Source organism: Neodiprion pinetum, chromosome 4 (assembly GCF_021155775.2).
Source record: "Neodiprion pinetum isolate iyNeoPine1 chromosome 4, iyNeoPine1.2, whole genome shotgun sequence".
Lineage (NCBI taxonomy): Eukaryota > Metazoa > Arthropoda > Insecta > Hymenoptera > Diprionidae > Neodiprion > Neodiprion pinetum.
In genome coordinates, this window is record NC_060235.2 from 27,513,252 (window position 1) to 27,532,443 (window position 19,192).

The 19,192-nt window shown below is 39.6% G+C and overlaps 2 protein-coding genes across 4 annotated transcripts in view; both read right to left on the reverse strand.

Annotated features, from left to right (window-relative positions):
• LOC124216682 (uncharacterized) overlaps window positions 1-2,255 on the reverse strand; it is a 45,720-nt gene extending 43,465 nt beyond the window's left edge. For all 3 annotated transcript variants that reach the window (XM_046621495.2, XM_046621494.2, XM_046621491.2), the window contains exon 1: window positions 2,013-2,255. The gene's annotated coding sequence lies outside the window, so the exon portion shown is untranslated. The remainder of the gene's footprint in view (window positions 1-2,012) is intronic.
• A 5,866-nt stretch (window positions 2,256-8,121) lies between these two features.
• LOC124216212 (MFS-type transporter SLC18B1) lies at window positions 8,122-19,190 on the reverse strand. The gene is made up of 8 exons (XM_046620463.2): window positions 18,976-19,190; window positions 17,676-17,771; window positions 15,956-16,246; window positions 13,428-13,548; window positions 11,525-11,748; window positions 11,275-11,450; window positions 10,782-10,950; window positions 8,122-9,354 (listed from the first exon to the last, which is right to left on the reverse strand). The coding sequence occupies exons 1-8, from the start codon at window positions 19,084-19,086 to the stop codon at window positions 9,049-9,051; spliced, it is 1,494 nt and encodes a 497-aa protein (XP_046476419.1). The 5' UTR covers window positions 19,087-19,190; the 3' UTR covers window positions 8,122-9,048.
• Between the last annotated feature and the right edge of the window lie 2 nt (window positions 19,191-19,192).

A 19,192-nucleotide genomic window follows, 5' to 3' on the forward strand; every position in this document is an offset into this window, starting at 1 on the left:
AATAAATTAGACGTTAAGACCTTGTTTGGCTGACAATGAATAAATATATAAATGACTAGGGAAACAGATTGAACGCTGCAGTGACCAGAAAATGTGGCATTGGCAACCATAATCAGATTAAATAGTTACTTGTACTTCATTCTCTGGTAAGTCCCACAATATTTAAACCGCTACCGTACCGATACCCATTTTTTATAGTCAAACTTTAAGAAACGAAATTCTTCTCACCGCGCAGAGACGCCCGAGTGTCGAGACTCGGGCACACATTTTTTTGCAGTCCTCGAGCCAGCGAAAGAACCCTCATATGAATTAGGTACGTGTGTGCGCAGTGACACATGTGCAAAACACATGGAAAATTGGTTGGTTGGTTCTTTTTCAAACTTGCAGCGACGACCCGTTCACGGCTCTCAGTTTGCACCCAGAGTGTGTCTTACCGTCAACGCTGATTGCCAATGGAATATTATAGTCCTGCATGAATGGCGGTGTAGGTACACGGATCGGTTTCGATCGGATCGGTTTCGATAGGATCGGTTGTGGATCGATTACCGATCGCAGTGTATATGCGTATCGTTTCGGGCAGCTCGTTATTCAATTTATTCTCGTTAAGTCACTGTCTGTGAATTAGGATGTGGAATTTGGGAAACCCAAATTGACGAAAGCAATGAAGAAACTAATTTATAAACAGACACTTGTGAAGCCGAGTTTTATTTAAACAGAACAGCGACCGTATCCTTCGATGTAAAATTGTCAGGGTTCAATATGTTTTACGTACAATGAACGGAAGTAAAAAAATGGTCAAATATTTTTTCGGTATAAAAATTCCTGGCGTAGAGTCATCTAGGATCAGAAAAATAATATAAGGGACTACTTTTTTCAGATTAACTTCTGTAGAATTTACCGAAAACTTGATTTGTCTGAAAACACAATACAGCAGAAAATTCACAGTTACTGCCGGTTAACCTTTTCCTGCTACCTCATGCTCCGAGTTTATACCAAAGCTACTAAATATTCCCGCTCAGCGTCGATATTATTATATTGAGATTCAATTTTCTTCAGATTGCGTAAAGTAGAGGGAAAAAAAAGTATGGAGGACCAGGTTGGGCGTTGTATATTTGTACCGACTTTCAGATGTCTCAGAGATCCTGTGACCGATGATATAATTAATATTTAAAAGTGCTGTAAGCATTGTCGCTTTGCTCCGAATCTTTCGTCTGAGGGAATGAGGAGCAGAGGCCAGTTTGTGTTTTTTCATACGACAAACCGGTTCGTATGATTTTTAACATTTTAGCCAACGGTGAGTGTGCGGATATATACGTCGTATACTGTATATATGCATAGTTTTGTAATACAATATGCTTCACGGGCGATTCAATAATGGCTCTGATTTAGATTAGAATATATGATTTTTGTCGTAAATGTTGAAAATGCGTTCTATCGATGCGCAATCACGAAAAATCGGATTAAAAAACTAAAGATACTCGTGATATAAAAATTATCCCCGACTTCGCGAGTTCTCTTTCATGGCCGTTGGATGTTTGTACATCATACTTGAGGATAAAATCTAACGAGAACAAGGAATCTTGAATTATAACGTAACGCGTGAGAAGCCTCGAATCAGGTTCCTTGATTCTCGGTACGGAAAGGACTTGAGGCACTCGAGGACACTCGAGATTCCTCAAAGGATAATGTAACATATCCACGTATCGTAAGCATCCTGCGAGCTTTCAGCTCGGTTTCTCTCAAGAGTCAAGAGTCGAGTCAAGTCGCGATCGTGGGCCTTTCATCGTCACGCTTCGTTCACCGATTTTAAACCGATCCTAACCGTCTGCCCTTCCGACTTGCAAGGCGATTCAAAAATCATTCATTCATCATCCGCCTCGCACAATGCCTTGTATGAATTATACACGACTAATTTCTGCATCACAATGATTCCAACCATTGCCAGGGACTAGAATTAGCCGAGCGAATGATCGATCGTGTTGCGTATGATATTTCACAGGGTAAAAACTCACCTTAAAATCCCTAGATCCCCATGACACTGTATCACACTGTATATCACAATAAAACTTGGGTCCGTGGTCGAGCGGATGAATCGGTTAGTAAAAATCCTATTCGAACGTATCCACAAGAGTAAAACGTGACTCGAGAGACGAGCAAAGGGACCTTCCGGTGTCTCGGGTGAACTGAAATCGTCCTGAGCGCGGCTCGTCGAGCGTCGATCAGCCTTTCCGATGGAAAGCGGACTTTGGGACTTCGGCTTTGGGCCTTGGTAAGGGGCCGCGTTTCGCTTCGCCCGGAGATTCGTCGGCGGCGCACGATACGCGCCTGCGCAAAACGGGTGAATTGTGCCTACAGCTCGCCCGGAGTTGCGCCGCGAGACGAGGTGGGAGTTTATTCCTATCCCAACCCCCGTGACGAGTCAGGTTCTCCGACCTGTTCCGTTCACCTGTGGCGTTGCCGTGTCGAGACTCTCAGGTGGCACCCGTCGCCTCGCCGGAAATTATTCCACATGCATGAAATCCGCAGTTGAACCATGCGTCTTGAGCCCCGATTAGTCCGGTCGCATCACCCTCGACTATTTCATTCACAATTCCCATTCTTCTTCTTCCTGCTGTTGTTATTGTTGATATTGCTAGTATTGCTACTTCCAGCTAGGCGAACGTCGCGCAAGGAATCGACGATCATCGCAACAGACGGTGCAGAATTTTGAAAGGACGTGCTGACCCACAAAGCCCTGTCACACTTTAGAGCCGGCGGTTAAACGCGGTCAGATAATATTCATTCTTTGGGCCAAAGATGATCATCGCTTCGATCATCGCGTCGCACAGATTTTACGGGGAGTTTTCTGTTAAACTCGCTACTCGACCTGTTTCGTATTCCTTTCTATACGCGGATGTTTAAAACGTAGCTTCGATTGCCAGTTTGCTGGCGTTGAATGGCGAGTTTGACAGAAGACTCCTGATAGATGATACGGATTGTATGCGGAAAAAATAATTGGAAGCTCTAATGTCCGCGAGTACCGTTTAACGAAAGAAGACGAAGAGCGTAAGCCGTTGATGAACCGTCGAATTCACCCGTTCATTTCGTCTCGAGACTCTACACTCTGCTGCGTTGACATCATCGCGTCGATGATAATGATGATCATAATTATACGGAATTAAGTAGCGCGTTGTACGGATTACGTTTTACCTACTTGGGTCCAGACAAAGAGAGAATTAGAGATGGATTTATTACGCTCTGTGCCTCGGCCGAAGGCAAATAATGCATATGCATGAATTGCGATAAACAATTGGTGAGGAGACTATCTTGAGTGAGTTAGTCTCCGTGATTAAATGGTCAGAATACATACGAGTTGTAAGTGAAACTGGGATACAAGGTTTTGGCAAAGGAAGCGGACGTGACAAGGAAATAAGAAAATGTGTGTGCGAATTCAAAGATCGAGTCCTTGACAGTTTGACATGTCGTGACTGCACACTTCTAGTGATTGCTTCTGCTCATTTGTCTAATAGGATATTTTACATGTTGATTATACGTTTGATAAAATTACAAGATACTTAACGCTTTAATATTGCGATCCTTTCTCAGGCACAACGAATTGCAAGTTACAAATGTTCGTAAAAACTTAATCTTTTCTGTTTTGTTTCTTTTCTTTGACATCCGTTAATAGATTACTGCAAGTATTGTAATTTTTTGATCGAAAGTAGGGTTCGCACGTATCGACATATGATAATAAAATTCTCTGATAAACAAAATCATGTATGTTAAGTTATTCCAGACGCTCTATTTCGCTGGAATGACATTACAGTCAAAATCTTGATCGATTTAGTTTGACGTTACAGCGATGCCCAACCTTCTCTGCATTGATATCGAACATTTTCGAAGCTGTTCCACTCTTTTTGTTCAGTTCACTGTCAGTCTATCCCTATTTCACGCCCACCCCATGAATTATGAAAAAGGAAATTTTCCACCCTGTCAGGGGTCAGATACCCCGGGTCGAAGACTGTAAACTGTAGCCAGTAGAAACCATTCGTAGTACCGATACAGCGCATGTACCTAACTGTACAATTAACAGCCTCATGAGTCACGTGAGGCGAACGGCGCAAGAGATTTAAAATGTGCATGAAGATCAGGTGAATGTATTGAAATACTGTAGCGCGTTATAAAAATATACGCTTCGGCACAGCGGGCTGAAATGTTAGATGGAAGTTACACATCCGTGGAAATAAAGAACCCGCAACACAATATAAATATACGTACCCAATACCTATATTACGTGTGTGCTAGCCAAGGCGATTCGCCATAGGCACGATGTGCCTGTTTAGCGGGGAAGCATGTGTGTAACACAGGTGAATGGATAAGCTTCCGGATGTTCGGACGCACATCAGTGATCGTCCCGCGCGTAGAAGAATGGCCGAGGCGAAACACGGACACCTGCGCATCGCGATGCGTCAGTGTTACGCCATCTCGTCTAATCCGAGGTCTGCGCATGCGCCGCACATGGTGCCCCCGACGATTGGTGTCGTAAGGGCCGAAGTGGGCGGACGTTTGGCGGAAACCGAGCGTCGCTGTAAACTCTGGTAACTATCGGCCGAAGAATCTCCCAGGCGAATAAATAGACGGCCGGTGCGTGCAGACCGTCGCATCGGTTAGTCAGATGCTATTTGAGCAAGTCTGGTCACGGCGTGCTGCCGGACAACGTTCGTGGAAACGGATGCATCGCCTTGCCGTACATGGCGCAGGCGTCGATTATATTTTCATAACAGAAGTTTAGTCGTCGATTCAAAAGTTCAGGCAGGAATAGAGACGACGATTCAAGTATTGTCCCTACAGGTGATATCCTGGGCGTTGACGTGTTTATTACAACCGAGTACATTCTAATAACTTAGTAAATTATCACTGAAATCTCGATCAGAATACGATCGGAATATGACCAGGCTATTCAGGCCAAAATATTATACCGATAAAATTAATAATCACGTTCTACATGATTCAAGGGTCTGCGTTCATAACAACGGTTTTATGGTGGCAAGTTTCTTGGGGATGATCTGGTGTTCAGATTCCATCTTATGTAACTCACCTGAAGCTTATTAACACATACTGACAATGAAATCAAAATTCAGCTGCTTGGACAAATGTGGGATGCAACAGAATGCCAATTGTGATATTGTGAATGAGGCGAGGCGGTTTTATAAGCGACGCGATCGAAAGTGAAAATCGACATCAGACTAGTTTCCTTTGAAAGTGAATTCTCTAAATTCCAGCATTGCGTACTGCCAGTCCAGTATAGTGCATTCACGATCGTTAATACCAGCTGCAATGCGCAAGCTCCTTGATTTGCGTTGCCAATTTTATCGATCTACCTATGTACCCACGATTTCTCGGAAATAGACGCGAGGTTTCAATCTACAGCTCAGATCATTCCGGTGCAAAATTACAAATGGTATTGAATTTGCAATAATACTCTCAATCGAATTTTCACAAATACCGAAACCTTATATGTGGTAGTCTGGTGGAATAAGTTTTCAATTCTTTTATACGCAGAAACTCTCTTACCGCATTCATTTTTCATCAAAAAACAAATATGAACTTGACAAATATTGCAACCACTATCCAATTTTATTGCATTCTGTCACTTCATTCAATCGTATTTTGTACTGCAATAAAAAAAAAAACCTTACATCAATTATAAAGCTGGAGCGTTCTTTTAGTTTACTTGCAGGTGAGAATACAATTTTTTAGAAATTCTAAGGCGTTTAAGTTTGTCAAAATGATCGGTATAGGGAAAACAATTTTCTTCTCGACAAAATTCGTCGATCGTGTCACACTCGTGTTTCGTTTTTGGGTCCTTTTGTAAAAAGCAAACATTTCGACATGTGGTTTCTCAAAGAGAATATTTTTCTAAGTAAAAATAAACCAAATATGAGTTGAGCGGGTTTTTGTATTAGCAGAGTCTTTGTGCTCCAGACAATTTTAAGAAATATTTTCGAACAATTCCAACAATAGCACGACGCGATGTTGTATAATACGATATTGTATAATACGATAAATTGTATTGACGACGATTGATATGTAAAAACAAAGAAAATGATGACATTCTAATTGATAACTTCTGTGAAATTATGACAAATTGAACGCTATAAATCCGCAAGCGTATATTTACTTTAACACAGAATTGAATGAGAAGTGCAAAGCTGTTTGAGCTGGGAAAAGACGTGCATTTTTTCGTGACGTCGAGATACCGGCTCACAACGATTATTCCAGAGGTATTTCAGTCTTGTTTTTCCAAGTTGTTATGGAAGATCCGAGAAGGATAGATCATCGTTGACACAGACGCGGATGAATCAAATGGCATTGAAATTGAACTTGAGGTTCCGATAAGTATGAATTCCACAAAACTAATTCCACGCGTCGATAAATTTTTCATGCGTATGTATGCAGCGGCTACAGATAGTTGCTCCTTAATTGAAATTCTTCCACGTCGCTTTAGGCGCCTCTGGATGTACGGATTGGACGAACGCTATGCGCATGCAACAGAATTGTTATGATACCTATAACTATACTCATAATATGCAATGCGGGATTAAAATATCAGTAAAAATACGCATGATCTTTGCCGATAATTGGTGTACTTTAAATTGCAGCATGGATTTCGTCCGCCTTACCATGCCATGTAAAAATTTCATCGAACATAACTTGGAATAAATCCCGTAGTATAGTATAAAAGATATATTATGTAGGTGATTGATAATAATTAACTTCAATGACGAGATTGCAAGCAGCTACAACGGGTACAATAAAATGAAAGAATGTAAAATTCGAAAATTTGCTGATTTCGAAAAATTAACGACGGAGCCAGGAATCGAACCTGGCGACTAGAGATGCTTTACCGGAGACTTACTCCACTAGACCACCTAGCCGTCCTGACTCTGTTGTCGTCAATTTCTCTCATCACCAGTGAGTTTCGAATTTTGTTTTCATGTGCCCGGGTATGTATGTGTTAAGAAATTTAAATTACAATAAAATCTAGGCATATCATTGACAGCCATTATTGTTGGATATATGTATGAAATTTACGGTGTTGAATGTTATACTTGCTCGCGATATGAACCAATTTACCTTATAGACGTTTTATCTCTGAGTCACGATATTTTTCCTCGACGCCTGAGGGACTTTGACGTTGATTAACCTAGACCTATACGTAAGATGTTTAACGTACATCCAGCGTGAAAAGAGATCTATTCACTCAGGTCTTTTCCAGTTCAGGGTTACTTTTCAAAAACAAAGATATCCACAGTACAATAATATAGTGCAAAAATTATAATAGTAATCAACCAGATTGGTATTACATGAATGACATAGGTATCGTAACTGATTGCGAGACGAGAAAAAAATACAAGGCACAAGTGTCTTGATTAATTATTTTAATAGCTATAGCGTGGTAGCAATAATAAGTTTGCGCTAGTTGTTTTATCGTTGTCACGTACGATCTTTAATTATAATTGTAAGTTTTTTCATTCATTTTCGTTGTTAATGTTGCAGCACTCGAGAAAATTTAATCCTCGAACCATTGTCAAAGTGATTAACAAAGGAAGGAGACAAAACAGTTGCTTTTGAAATTTACGGTATAATAGTCGCCGAAACACGCGAATTGTGATTTATGTCTCCAAAAATTGAAAACTGGAGTCATATAAGCATATGCTGACCTCGATCTTGACCGTAGGATTTTTGCAAACCGTCTACCGGTTGACTAAAGTTGAATCACTAAAAATTTCTTACACCGGAAGTTTAATGTAAAACAGTGTAACTATATTTTTTATACAAGAGCCAAAAATCAATAACAATTCTACGATCTTATATTTTCATTTGGCGATTCGATTCGCAGCTGGTATAAAAATTACCTGACCAGCCTCATCTTATTGTCAATTACCTGTTTAGATTTGAATAAGGACAAAGGAAAATAGTTGTAAATACTTACCAACCTAAGTTTGAGCATAATAAACACTGCGTTCTATAATTATCACAAATGAGGGTAGGTACAGAGGAAATATCTGTGCATATTTTGGACATGATATTTTAGAATAAAGAAAGCTTCGAATGTTTCACGTTATAAGAACTCCTTCCTTGTCTTAATTATCATAAATTATCATTTTTATTTCAAGACATACAACCTGTGACTCATTGATGTTCTCAAAACCTTCTGTCGCAAATATTCACAAGAGTGTGTGCGGCTCGGTAAGGGAATAAATAACGAAACAACGGCCTCTTGAAATAGCCAAGATTTTGAGAAACGTACGGTCTCGTTCTCTGAACAACGTGAATTTATTTTTAAAACAGAATTTCAGTATACGTGCATTCAACTTATTATGCATTTGGTTAAAACAAACGGGGAGTCCCGTTCTCTGAACAACGTGAATATATTTTTACACTAAAATTTTACTATACATGCATCCAACGTACGACGCAGTTGGTTAAAACATATTTCAGGTTTGATCAGCTTGATTGTCAGAGGATTTCAACAAGATTACTAAAACCAGGGTACGTAAACGTCATCGCAGTATGTACTGCCATATGACACGTACTCCGCAAAACAACGATAAAAATTGATAAATTCTTCCATTTAAACATAACAACAATAATTACAATAATCTAAAATAACAATTATAATGAATTACGGAGCGTGGCCTAACAATATATTAACTAGCTAATTATTAGTATAATATAACGCATTCAGCCGAGACACGAGTGCGGATAGATAGTGGAAATTGTCGTACGTCAACTATTTCCCCTGTATGTACAATTATACATAGGTAAATGTATAGGTACGTATGCATTTCGAGAGAAATACTGGATTCTGTTACACGGATAAAAAGAAGCATCGACTTATGGAAAATCGTTGAGGGTTTTATTACGGTCGAACCGGTTGTGGATGACCATCAAGGACAGTGTCGAAGAACATCGGCAAGGTTGATCGTACCTATTCGTCCGGGTTCGGTTTCCAGATGTGACGACAATTGACTGAACTACTCCTCGTTTTCTGCCCCGCGAATATCACGTCGTGCTCTCCAAGTATCGTTTGCGCTCGACCGAACCGTAACTGTACGAACACCTTCCACTGCCCGAAGCTCGGGACCAGGCGTTGGCCTTGTTCGAATAACTGTTGCACGCGATCAGAGAGTTCATCCCACTCGGTCTGTCTATCGGAACACCCTGGGCTCGGCCGCCGAGCGGCAAACTCGAACTGTCGTGCCTTCCGCTGTACGATAGAGGCTCCCTTATGTCATCCCTCGAACCTATCTCCGTGTAAGGCTTAGGACCACCCGTGCAACAGCTCAACGAAATGCTGGCGACGATCGCCTAAACCGTGGATAGAACATTTCGAGATATTAAAAGGATGAGTAAGGATGCACCGTGAGAAGAATTTCCGATTACGCTATCCGATGTCAATACGACATTATCCAATGTAAATGTAACACCATGTGAGGTCAACGTAACGTTATCTGTTATTAACGAAATACTGGGGAATCCCATTTCTGTAAGGGCATCTGTTAGTTGACTTTGTAATGATTACACAACAATATTCGAGGAGGTTTATTTCTCGTTTCAATCACTCTTTTGAATATGCTGGTCATAGCGCGCCATGAATTGACTCAGTAAATACATTTTATAACAGAAAATCCGGGTCAAAGTGTGAAAGATTCACAAGAACAGGTGCCCCGAAACATGCAGGATGTTGCTCATCAATCTGGGTCAAATAAAAGTCGAGGTTGCATATCTCAAGTTAAGCCTCTACGGTAAATACCAATCCGCGGAAGCAAAAAAGTACCATTATACACAATTTTCTCCAAATCGAAAGGACTTTCAATATTTTTACTCCTTCCGTGAAGGTCTGGAATTATCATTAGTTGACAATGAAACAACAAAAGTATCGCTTTAATTGATAGTTAGTACTATAACACTAACCACCTTAGCAGCAATAAATTTCGAATATCAACTAAATTCCACGGGGGGGAGGGGTATAAATGTGCGTAATATATAAAGTTGTTAAATCTGGGTAAAAGACTTGTGCGTCTTCCAATAACTAGTTATTGTTATGGTAGGTATTTCATACTTTTTCTTTGCACATTTCATTCCAAGAATACTTTTTTTTTCAAATAATCAGCATTTGTTGTTGGCGACTTTACAGTAAAAAATGTGAAAACAAAAATATCAAGCAAGATAATCGAATTATCAAAATTGTGACCTTTGAATTGTTCATTATTGTTACATACTACTTCAATACGAAATATTTTCATCTTCTCATAGCCCGACGTGTATAATTGGGCGATCAAACGAACTTACCTAGTACGTGATGAATCTTATCCTGTAAATGAGTATCTTAACGGTTTCAATTGAAAAAACATACTGGGTAATGTACCCAGGTATCGTAAACTGTAGATACGATTCACGCATACCCTAAATCTTTTCGAAACGTAACTTGAAGTGCTAGCTGTTACAATAGGAAAAGGCTGTGAATACGGTACCTAATTGTACATTGGTCAGATCAAGTTCGCATTACCACCGTGTAAAGGGTACACTTGCACATTAGGTCGATTTAATGTGGATGCAATGATCATGTTCATTCTATACTTACCAAAGTGTCCGGCCCGAATCAAGAATCAATTGGTTCTTAGGATGTGCATGGAATTATACGATTACCATAGTCGAATTTTCACCAAAGTCTTTCACCAAATTTTCACCAATACAAACAACTCGAGAATTTTATTAATGGCGATGAAACTTACCACAAGAAGATGGAGTATGACTATGAACATCGATGCATTCCTGAAGCCGATGGTGTCCAGTAGAATGCCGGCAATACTGGGCCCGATGAAAGCTCCCAAAGCGAAAGTACTCGTCCACAGTCCGCTTATCAGACCGTAGGTCTCCAGGTTGTTAGAGAAGCCATGGGCTCTGCAATAACGCAATTGAAATCAATACTAAATTGGAGCTGGTGGGATCATGTTTACAGATCGAATGTTATCCCGCCGAGCTCGCACGTTTACTCCCACTCAGAGTTGTCGCATAGCATCGCCCTGTGAATTAATGTCGAATAACTCAGAGTCCTCCTTTCGCCGTTAAGTAGTTCCGGCTACTCGATAGTTCTTCGGCTCGGGGTTTGGACTTTGGGAAGCACCGCGCGGCGTGGCGGGTCGGGTTACCGCAGTTACCACCATGCAAGACGCCATGTTTCTACGGACAAGCCGCAGATCCATTTGCGCTTCGAGATCAACTTACATCGCCTCTGTCAAGGCGTGGGTGAAGCTGGCTACCAGCTGCGCGGCCATTCCGAAACCGTGAATTACCAGGCCCAGCACAGTCAGCCAGATCAGCGTCTCGCAAGGGATAAATGGCGCTGGACCCACAAGCCCGAATCCCACCATGACCAGGACGCAGCCGGCTATAGTCGGGATCTGAAAAGAAACGCCTTGATGGAACCGTTTCTTTGGTTGGCTTACCGAGGTTCAGCGCGGCGAGGCAAACCGACCTGTGGCTTCGAGTACTTGTCGCATATCCATCCCCAGGCTGGCGCCGTCATGGCGTAAAAGCCACCATTGATGACGAACATCAGACCCAGGACTACCGGGCTGAGGTTGAACTGGCGCAAGTGGGGCTCCAAGGTCGCCTGTAGAAACCCGATACTCATGCTGGTCGCGATAATCGATGCTGAGGCGACCATTACACCCGGAATTTTTAGGACTCTCAGGAAACCTGCAAGATTTTATGACAATTCGGTTTTTTCAGCGGTGCTAGCGTAGCGATGATTCAAAAGTACTCTGTGGAGCAACAAATTCAGTTTTCGAGACGAATGTGAAGGACCGTATCGGTTTAATCGTAAGTTAGGAAGAGAAAAAGAACCGTTTATTGAATCTCCAGCAATGTTACGAGTGCCGGCGGAGGTGAATATGAATGATTTAATATCACTGCTATGTGGTAGAAATAAATCTGAGTGAATCCTTTCATAATCACAAGCTAAAATACCAACAATGTCGTAAAAGCTTTATATTTAGTACGTTTAAAGTTATTATACTCTGTGTTGATCTTCATCACAAATTTTGCTCAGTGGCCAGATCTCCACAAATTGCTGGAAAACCATCTGAGAAATCTTATATCATTATCTATAATTATAACGCATAAATGCAACTGTTGACAAATATCTCTTGTGCTGTACTTACACAAAGTTATTTTTATCCATTCTGTAAGCAACTATTTGTAAGATTTTTTTTCATGCGATCTCTGGAAATTTCTATAGCGATCAAAATGAGACTAAAATTTAAGGTTCGGATCAAAAACACTTAGGTTAACCATTTTGAATGTTCTAATTGTAAAACTTTTTCTTAAATTGTTGATATTTTAGCTTCAGGATATTTTTTATTCGTGTTTACCATCACGAGCACGAATAACCTTGCAGACGATTTTTCAAAATTTCGATAAAGACGGTTTGGCTCATTGATCTTGGAACTTAAGTATCGAATTGGATGAAGAGGTTTTTTTTTTTTGCTCATATGAGATCCTGTTTTTGAACGCGATCGATGAATGAGGTATCGTACGAGTTAATTCCGATCATGCAAGGTTTAGTTTCGAAAAAATTATCCAAGTCTTGTGACCCATATAAACGAAACAAATTCCAGATTTTAAATTATTGCAGAGTAACTCAACCGATTTAGATAAAATGTGATCTCAAAATTGCATATTTGGTGAAGCTTCAACCGGCTAAATTTTTGAAATACCAATAACATTTACGATTCTTGATTCAGCGCAAATATCTGAACGTTGTAGTACTATTAAAAATTCTGATGCTGCAAGCCGAAAAGTACACTAAATCTATCATTGTCGCGTATTCCGAGATTGGTGAAACACTCTCTTCATAATAGTAAGCATTCATTAGTTTCTCAAATTCCAACATGTCACGGAGTTCTCCTCTACTGCAAAACTGCGATACTTCCAACTCATCTCCCGGTTCCAACCGCTCCTCGATTTTTCGATAATTCCAAACGCAGCTGGATCCGAAAAGTGTCGTTGACTCCGCCAAAAAACAGGCTGACAGATCAGGATACCAAATGACAATTCAAGGTAACGTATTTCCGGTGAAACACGTGACCTTTTCTAACGCAAGGTAATCGTAATTACCGATTGTTTCGGTTCAGCCAGGCGAAGAAACCGAGAGTAATGACATTTGTACTCACACAACGCGAATAACTGCGTTTACTTTGTTTCTACCTACATTATGTACGCCACTGCGAGCCTATCCATTCTAGGCAGATGACGTTGTTATGCGGTAATTCGATGATTGTAATAACCTAACGTCAAGTTGACTCACAACTCTTTCAGAAATTACGAAGATAATGCCCAATGACAAGTGGACGCGGTAATTTTGAACAATCCTCTACCTCCGACCAGCTGGGTATCCTCTGCGTTTTGCTCGTGAGTTGGCAGCACAAATGATGTCATCACTGCGGCCAGGAAAAGCGCCGAGCCCAGAACAGCGAACGGCGTTGTGTAACCTCCGATCTACGGAAACATATTTTCACTAACATCTCACCAATAGAAATTTGTGCAAATATCGTTTTCAAAGGGAATGAGAAAATAGAAACCAATTATTTGAAAAATTTCTACTATATGAACGTATGAAAAACAGGATTTTTTCCTAAGATAATTGCCTGTTGAATATATCTTTTAGTGACCAGGAAACGGTACACGGTATTTTTCGTAATTAGTGAAGAATACGAAAGAATCGAATCTTTGCGTAGCATATTTTTTACTCCAGTGTTTTCGACATGTATAGACATTTTGTCTGAAGCGGATAATACAGTTTCAGTATTATTTTCCAGAAAATAATGACTACGCGAGATTGAATCCGTCTGCCGAAATTATCTTACAATTAATTCCTTTAGAATTGACGCAATAAATAATATTTATTTACTTTTTTTTATTTTGTTTACAATAAAGACACAATGCGTTTGGTCTTGTTCACTCGACTAAAATTGTTTCACACCGCAAAAGTGAAGGTGAAATCCTGGTAACCGTACGGGTATCGATTGCAGCCTCAGACCATGTGAAAAATCAAAGAATTTGAGAAAGGAATGACAGTTTGAAAGTGGAATGCACAAGCGATACAAGTAACTTTCATTCCGAGGAAACATTTCGTGAGGCTGAACGTAGAAATTGGCCTTGTCGAATACTGTGAATACAAGCAAGTGTATCTATCTATACTTGGCATCACGAGCGGTGACTATTATTCATTTATTGGATGCCAACAACAATAACATAAAGTACCGGAAGTAACCCGGCAATTATGTGTATAAGTACTTAGGTATATACTTTCTAAAAAAATCTCATAGTGCAGTGATCGCTTCTAGATAACGAAAGATCGTGGAGATTTTATACCTTTGTGTCACGTTCGCTAATCTCCGCGGCATGACGGGAGGTACACAAAAATGAAACGTGACGTAGGCAGTGCAAAAATACAGTCACTCCGGCGATAGTTGGTATTAGGTATAAGCTACCTCGGAGTTAATAAAAATTCACCTTCACTTCCAGCGACCCGGATCACTTCGATTGATTCAAATAATAAATAAATAAAAAAACGTGTTATGCATCGGTGGGATTAGATTTGTCGCATAAAGATTTCTGGTTTATGCAAATCAAGTGAGGTGCATATCGTTTCTTTCTCTCGATACTCGAGATTACAAGCCTTTCTAAGTGTGGTAAATAACGCTCATGCTGTGGGTTTTCGTTCTAAGATTCAGTTTTCGAAAACCTAGTAATTAGGGAAAATATACAGTTAGTTAAAATACACGCAGCCTTATTGCCTCTCGACTATCATGACACCCTTTATTGTCTCCAGTCACGAGATTCTTAATGAGCTCAACTGTACATTCTATGCGTAAGTATTTTGTATCCGTATTCACAGATTGGAATATGAGTCTACGCTTTTTACCGCGATAGTGTATAAGATTGATAAGGTATAATTGTTATAAACAGCGCAGTTAATTACAATAATCGAGTTGCAATTACTCCATAGGTTATTCTGCATAAGCTAGGCAAGAAAAGAATATAATTATAATCAATTTGAACCGTTTATCTGATTATAATTGGAATCTTCTGGATTAAACAAGAATAAAGATTATCTTTCAGTCTGAAATAAATAAGTTGTTCTAAATTAAGTGAATCAAGCATTTAAAATTCTCTGAAGTTTTACTTCACTTAAATTCACAACGAATCGTCTATTCGATGATGAAAAACTGTTTTGAAATCCGCCGTGATTAAACTTATTGCAAAATAATGTTTTGAAAACAGAGTGCGAATCTCGCGATGAGAGGAGACTGTATTTTAATAATCAATTAATTTCTCGTAATCGTACCCACGCACTTAAAATACTTACACATGTATATATTATTATTCTGTATGCATATATACATGTATAATATACAATAGCGCAACGAAACATGGATGCAAAAAAAAGTTGCTTACAGAATAGCGATGCATTGTACGAAAATTAGTTTTTCCAACTCCATATTCTTTGGCAATTACCCACTTTCCGCACTTGTGACACAATATACTATTCGTGTTCGAACGTGTGCAGGCAAGCAGAAAAAATTCTGAAAACGGTACTGCGTGGTAGAAGATGGCATGAAAAAGAAAAACATACGATAACCTTGAGAACGAGTTCAACTCTCTCGCTGTCTTTCATCCGGGTCTTTACTTCTTGTTTAACCGTTCAAATTTCGTTAGCGCGTGAAGATCAGCCGAGTAACGCATCGCACTAAAGTAACACGGGTTGGCTGCTTACAGGCGCCGCCGAAGTCCGCGTATTTTCGAAAGTCAGAAGAATCTGATTCCGAAACGCAGTGAGGGGAAAATCAATGCTCAATTGTTGGCAGATTTTACCCTTGATTTAAGCACTCATTCGATTTACCTGATACAAGGCTCCGCCAACGGTGGGTCCCACGATAAGGCCCAAGCCAAAGAAGGTCTCAAGACTGGCGAATGTTGTGGCGACGTTGTCGGGAAATTCCTTGGCAATTATGGCGAAGCTAGCCGTCAGAAATGCCGCGTTGCCCAAGGCTTCTACTATCCGAATCACGAAGGAGAGAATTATGAATGGATAGTGACCCGCGACTCTGTCCAGGAGACCGAAGAATATAGCGCAGGTCCCAGTGGTCAATATTCCACCGTTGAAAAGCAGCTTTGGACCTATTCGATTTAACTGCGAAGCAAAGAATAATATATACTTTGCTTATTCGGTATCAGCTTTCCAAAACCCCGATGCGTGACGGGAATTTTTTGATAACGCCAGTTAATCACGACGCTTCGACTAGTTCTCTTAATTGAAACGTGATCAAGCACAACTCGGGATTCGCAAGAAATCATCGTTAGTACGTATAGCTGAACACAACTAGAAACTCACGCAGAATCTGCGTTATGTCTCAAAACTCTGTAATACCGACGCTATTTTCAGCATAATCTTGATTCTTTTTTTTTCATATTTCAATGCAATATTTACAAGTTTTTTAACTCTCATGAGAGATTTCTTTATTTCTCCATGAAAAATGGAATTTCTTTATTGTTGGTTTTCGTATTTCTATAAGTATTCGAATCACAGTTTCAAAGATTGCCCACTGACTATTGTTGTTGAAGACGATGAAAATATTTGTGTAATAATATACGTGTAGTTCAATTTTTTCCAACCTCGAGCATTGCTTCAGGATCTGTTGTAAACTCGCGTCGGTTATCGCACTTTAACCCAGTGTGCACAAAACCTAAAGACTATACAACCAGGGTGGGATTAGAATATCAAATGAAAAATGATACAGCTGTCGCGGTTTCTTTGATAGATCGGTGACTCGTGACTGACTGACGCCTATAATATACGTATCCTGCAACTGATTTCAAGCGGAAGTTGAGATCAACTGTCAAAGGTTAATTGTCAAGGAGAATTTTACTGCGCAGCGACGATTGAGCGGACATTATGCTGAACGTAGATTTCACGTATAGACATATTGAATACAACAATAAATAGTTTAAATAAGTAAATGAGACAGATCTTGATCCGGGTTCAAATATTGCTGGTGCTGTGGACTTTAGAAATACTTCATGCGCGTATCTTTACTTAGTCACGGCACGGGTCCAAAGGAACGAAAAATTTTGTGATTAATTAAATATCCTGCCTCAGCTTATCCCACACGCAGATTCTAATTGTTTCGAGAAAAAAAAAAAAAAAACGATAGTGCGGAAAGTGCCTTTTTCCTTCTCAGAGCAAATATAACTTAATCATCCTGAAATGATTGCCAAAATTTCACCCGTACTAGAGGCTCTACTGTACATTCAGATCCGCAAATGTTCCAGCTTCTGAATATTCACAATCGTTTTTTGTCGTCGAAATTTAATTACAAGCTATCATTTCAATTTTATAACGATTCCCCAAAAATAGCAAGCATCTAATCATAAACTGTGTATTGATAGCATACGTTATTAAATTATTGACGATAAGATAGATGGTAGTGTTATAATACGTACACATACATTTCTAATGGAATTCGTCGAATTGGAGATTGAAATAACAAGTGTGAGATGAATTCAAGCGGATAATTAGTTAGGTAGTTTCAATAAATCATTAATGAAAGAATATTACTCACGTGTTGACCGTATACTGGACTGATGAAAAATACGACCAATTCAAATATTCCGAAAACAAGTCCGTACTCCGAAGCTGAGGCACCTTTTTTCTCTGCCTGCAAAATAAAACAATTTCATGAGGTGATATAACATTGAACCACGTATTAAAATGTCATTAAAGTGTGTACGTTAATTGCTTATCGCAATTTAATACGATTAAACTGATATAAAAAATTAGTATTTACAAACGCGAGAATAAAAAGAACGGAACATCGAATGTGAGACGCAATTAGTTTGTCACGTAATCGTAAATATTATATCGTTATTAAGCAGCTTCGTAGGATATAAATTTCTGATAAATTTGAACGGAATGAACTCATCGCTGGATCAAGAATTATTTTCGTGACAAATGATACCCCATATTCCGGTGTTAATGATGCGAGGAAATGGGCTGTGTACGATAGTTACACATTTTTCCTACACGAACAAAAAGTGGCCACTCTATTCAAAACCATACGATACATGGTGAATAAATTAAATTTTTATCGCGCAGTTACGTAGTTTTTATTACATACCCCTGGAACTTTCCTACACGATAAAAGATTATTACATACTTTCCAACTTCCTTCACATGCACCGAGTTCTCGATTGATCTAAGCATTTATTCTGGTGAAAATCAAACGCCAAAGATTCAAGGTTGAATTTTTGTTTCTGTTTTTTAAAGTATCGAGCGTGTGAGATATTTGATCGATTTGATCGAAATAATGGTAATTTCTGATTGACAATAAACACGATTTTTTGTGGCCACTGATGAAAATGTAGTTTACGTTACAATTGCTATATAATTCTAGTATAACAGTTATCGTGACAATAATGGTTTAAATATTGCTGGAATTACAAGAGAATGAGAGACATTAAATCTGTTTATCTGGATCTACTACATTGTGTCACATAAATGGAGCCCCAATTATAATTACTATTGTACCAACATCAAATTGTCACAACAGTTACAAGAAAATAGATTACGAGTGACCATATTCAAAACGACTAGTCACGCGTAATAGACTTTCTGTTTACAGCTTGAAAACTAATTTTCATTTCGTACCTAAATCTACGGTCTTCGTTTGTGATAATGAATGATAATAATTAAGATAGCACTATAGCACCAATTAAGTTCTAGTCAAAGATCATGAAATTCGGAGATAAAAAAATCAGAGTTCGAAAAAAATCTTACTAAAGCGCTTGAAAACAGTTATACCCGTATGCCATGAGAGTAAGAAAATTCGATTTTCAGGCAGATCGTCAATTTCGTTAACTCACCTCCTGGGGGTAAAAGGGTGCTTGGAGAGAAACGCAGATCGCGTTTGCAAAATCGGCAATGCTTATGACGATAAGGGTCAGCCATTGTCTCCTTGTGAATTGTCCGACCATCGCGAGCAATTTCTCAAAGCCAGGAACACCGTGGTCTCGAGCTGTACGATCTTGGTCCTGGGCACGTGGCACGCTAAGCACTGAATGCCGACTACGTCCGCGACCG

Coding starts and splice junctions, on each gene's coding strand:
- LOC124216212 (XM_046620463.2), bottom strand. CDS start 19,086: ATGGTCGGACAATTCACAAGGAGACAATGGCTGACCCTTATCGTCATA. Junction 11,749..13,427: donor GGATACCCAGCTGGTCGGAG/GTAGAGGATTGT, acceptor AAAATCTTGCAG/GTTTCCTGAGAGTCCTAAAA. Junction 10,951..11,274: donor CACGCCTTGACAGAGGCGAT/GTAAGTTGATCT, acceptor GCGTTATTGCAG/AGCCCATGGCTTCTCTAACA.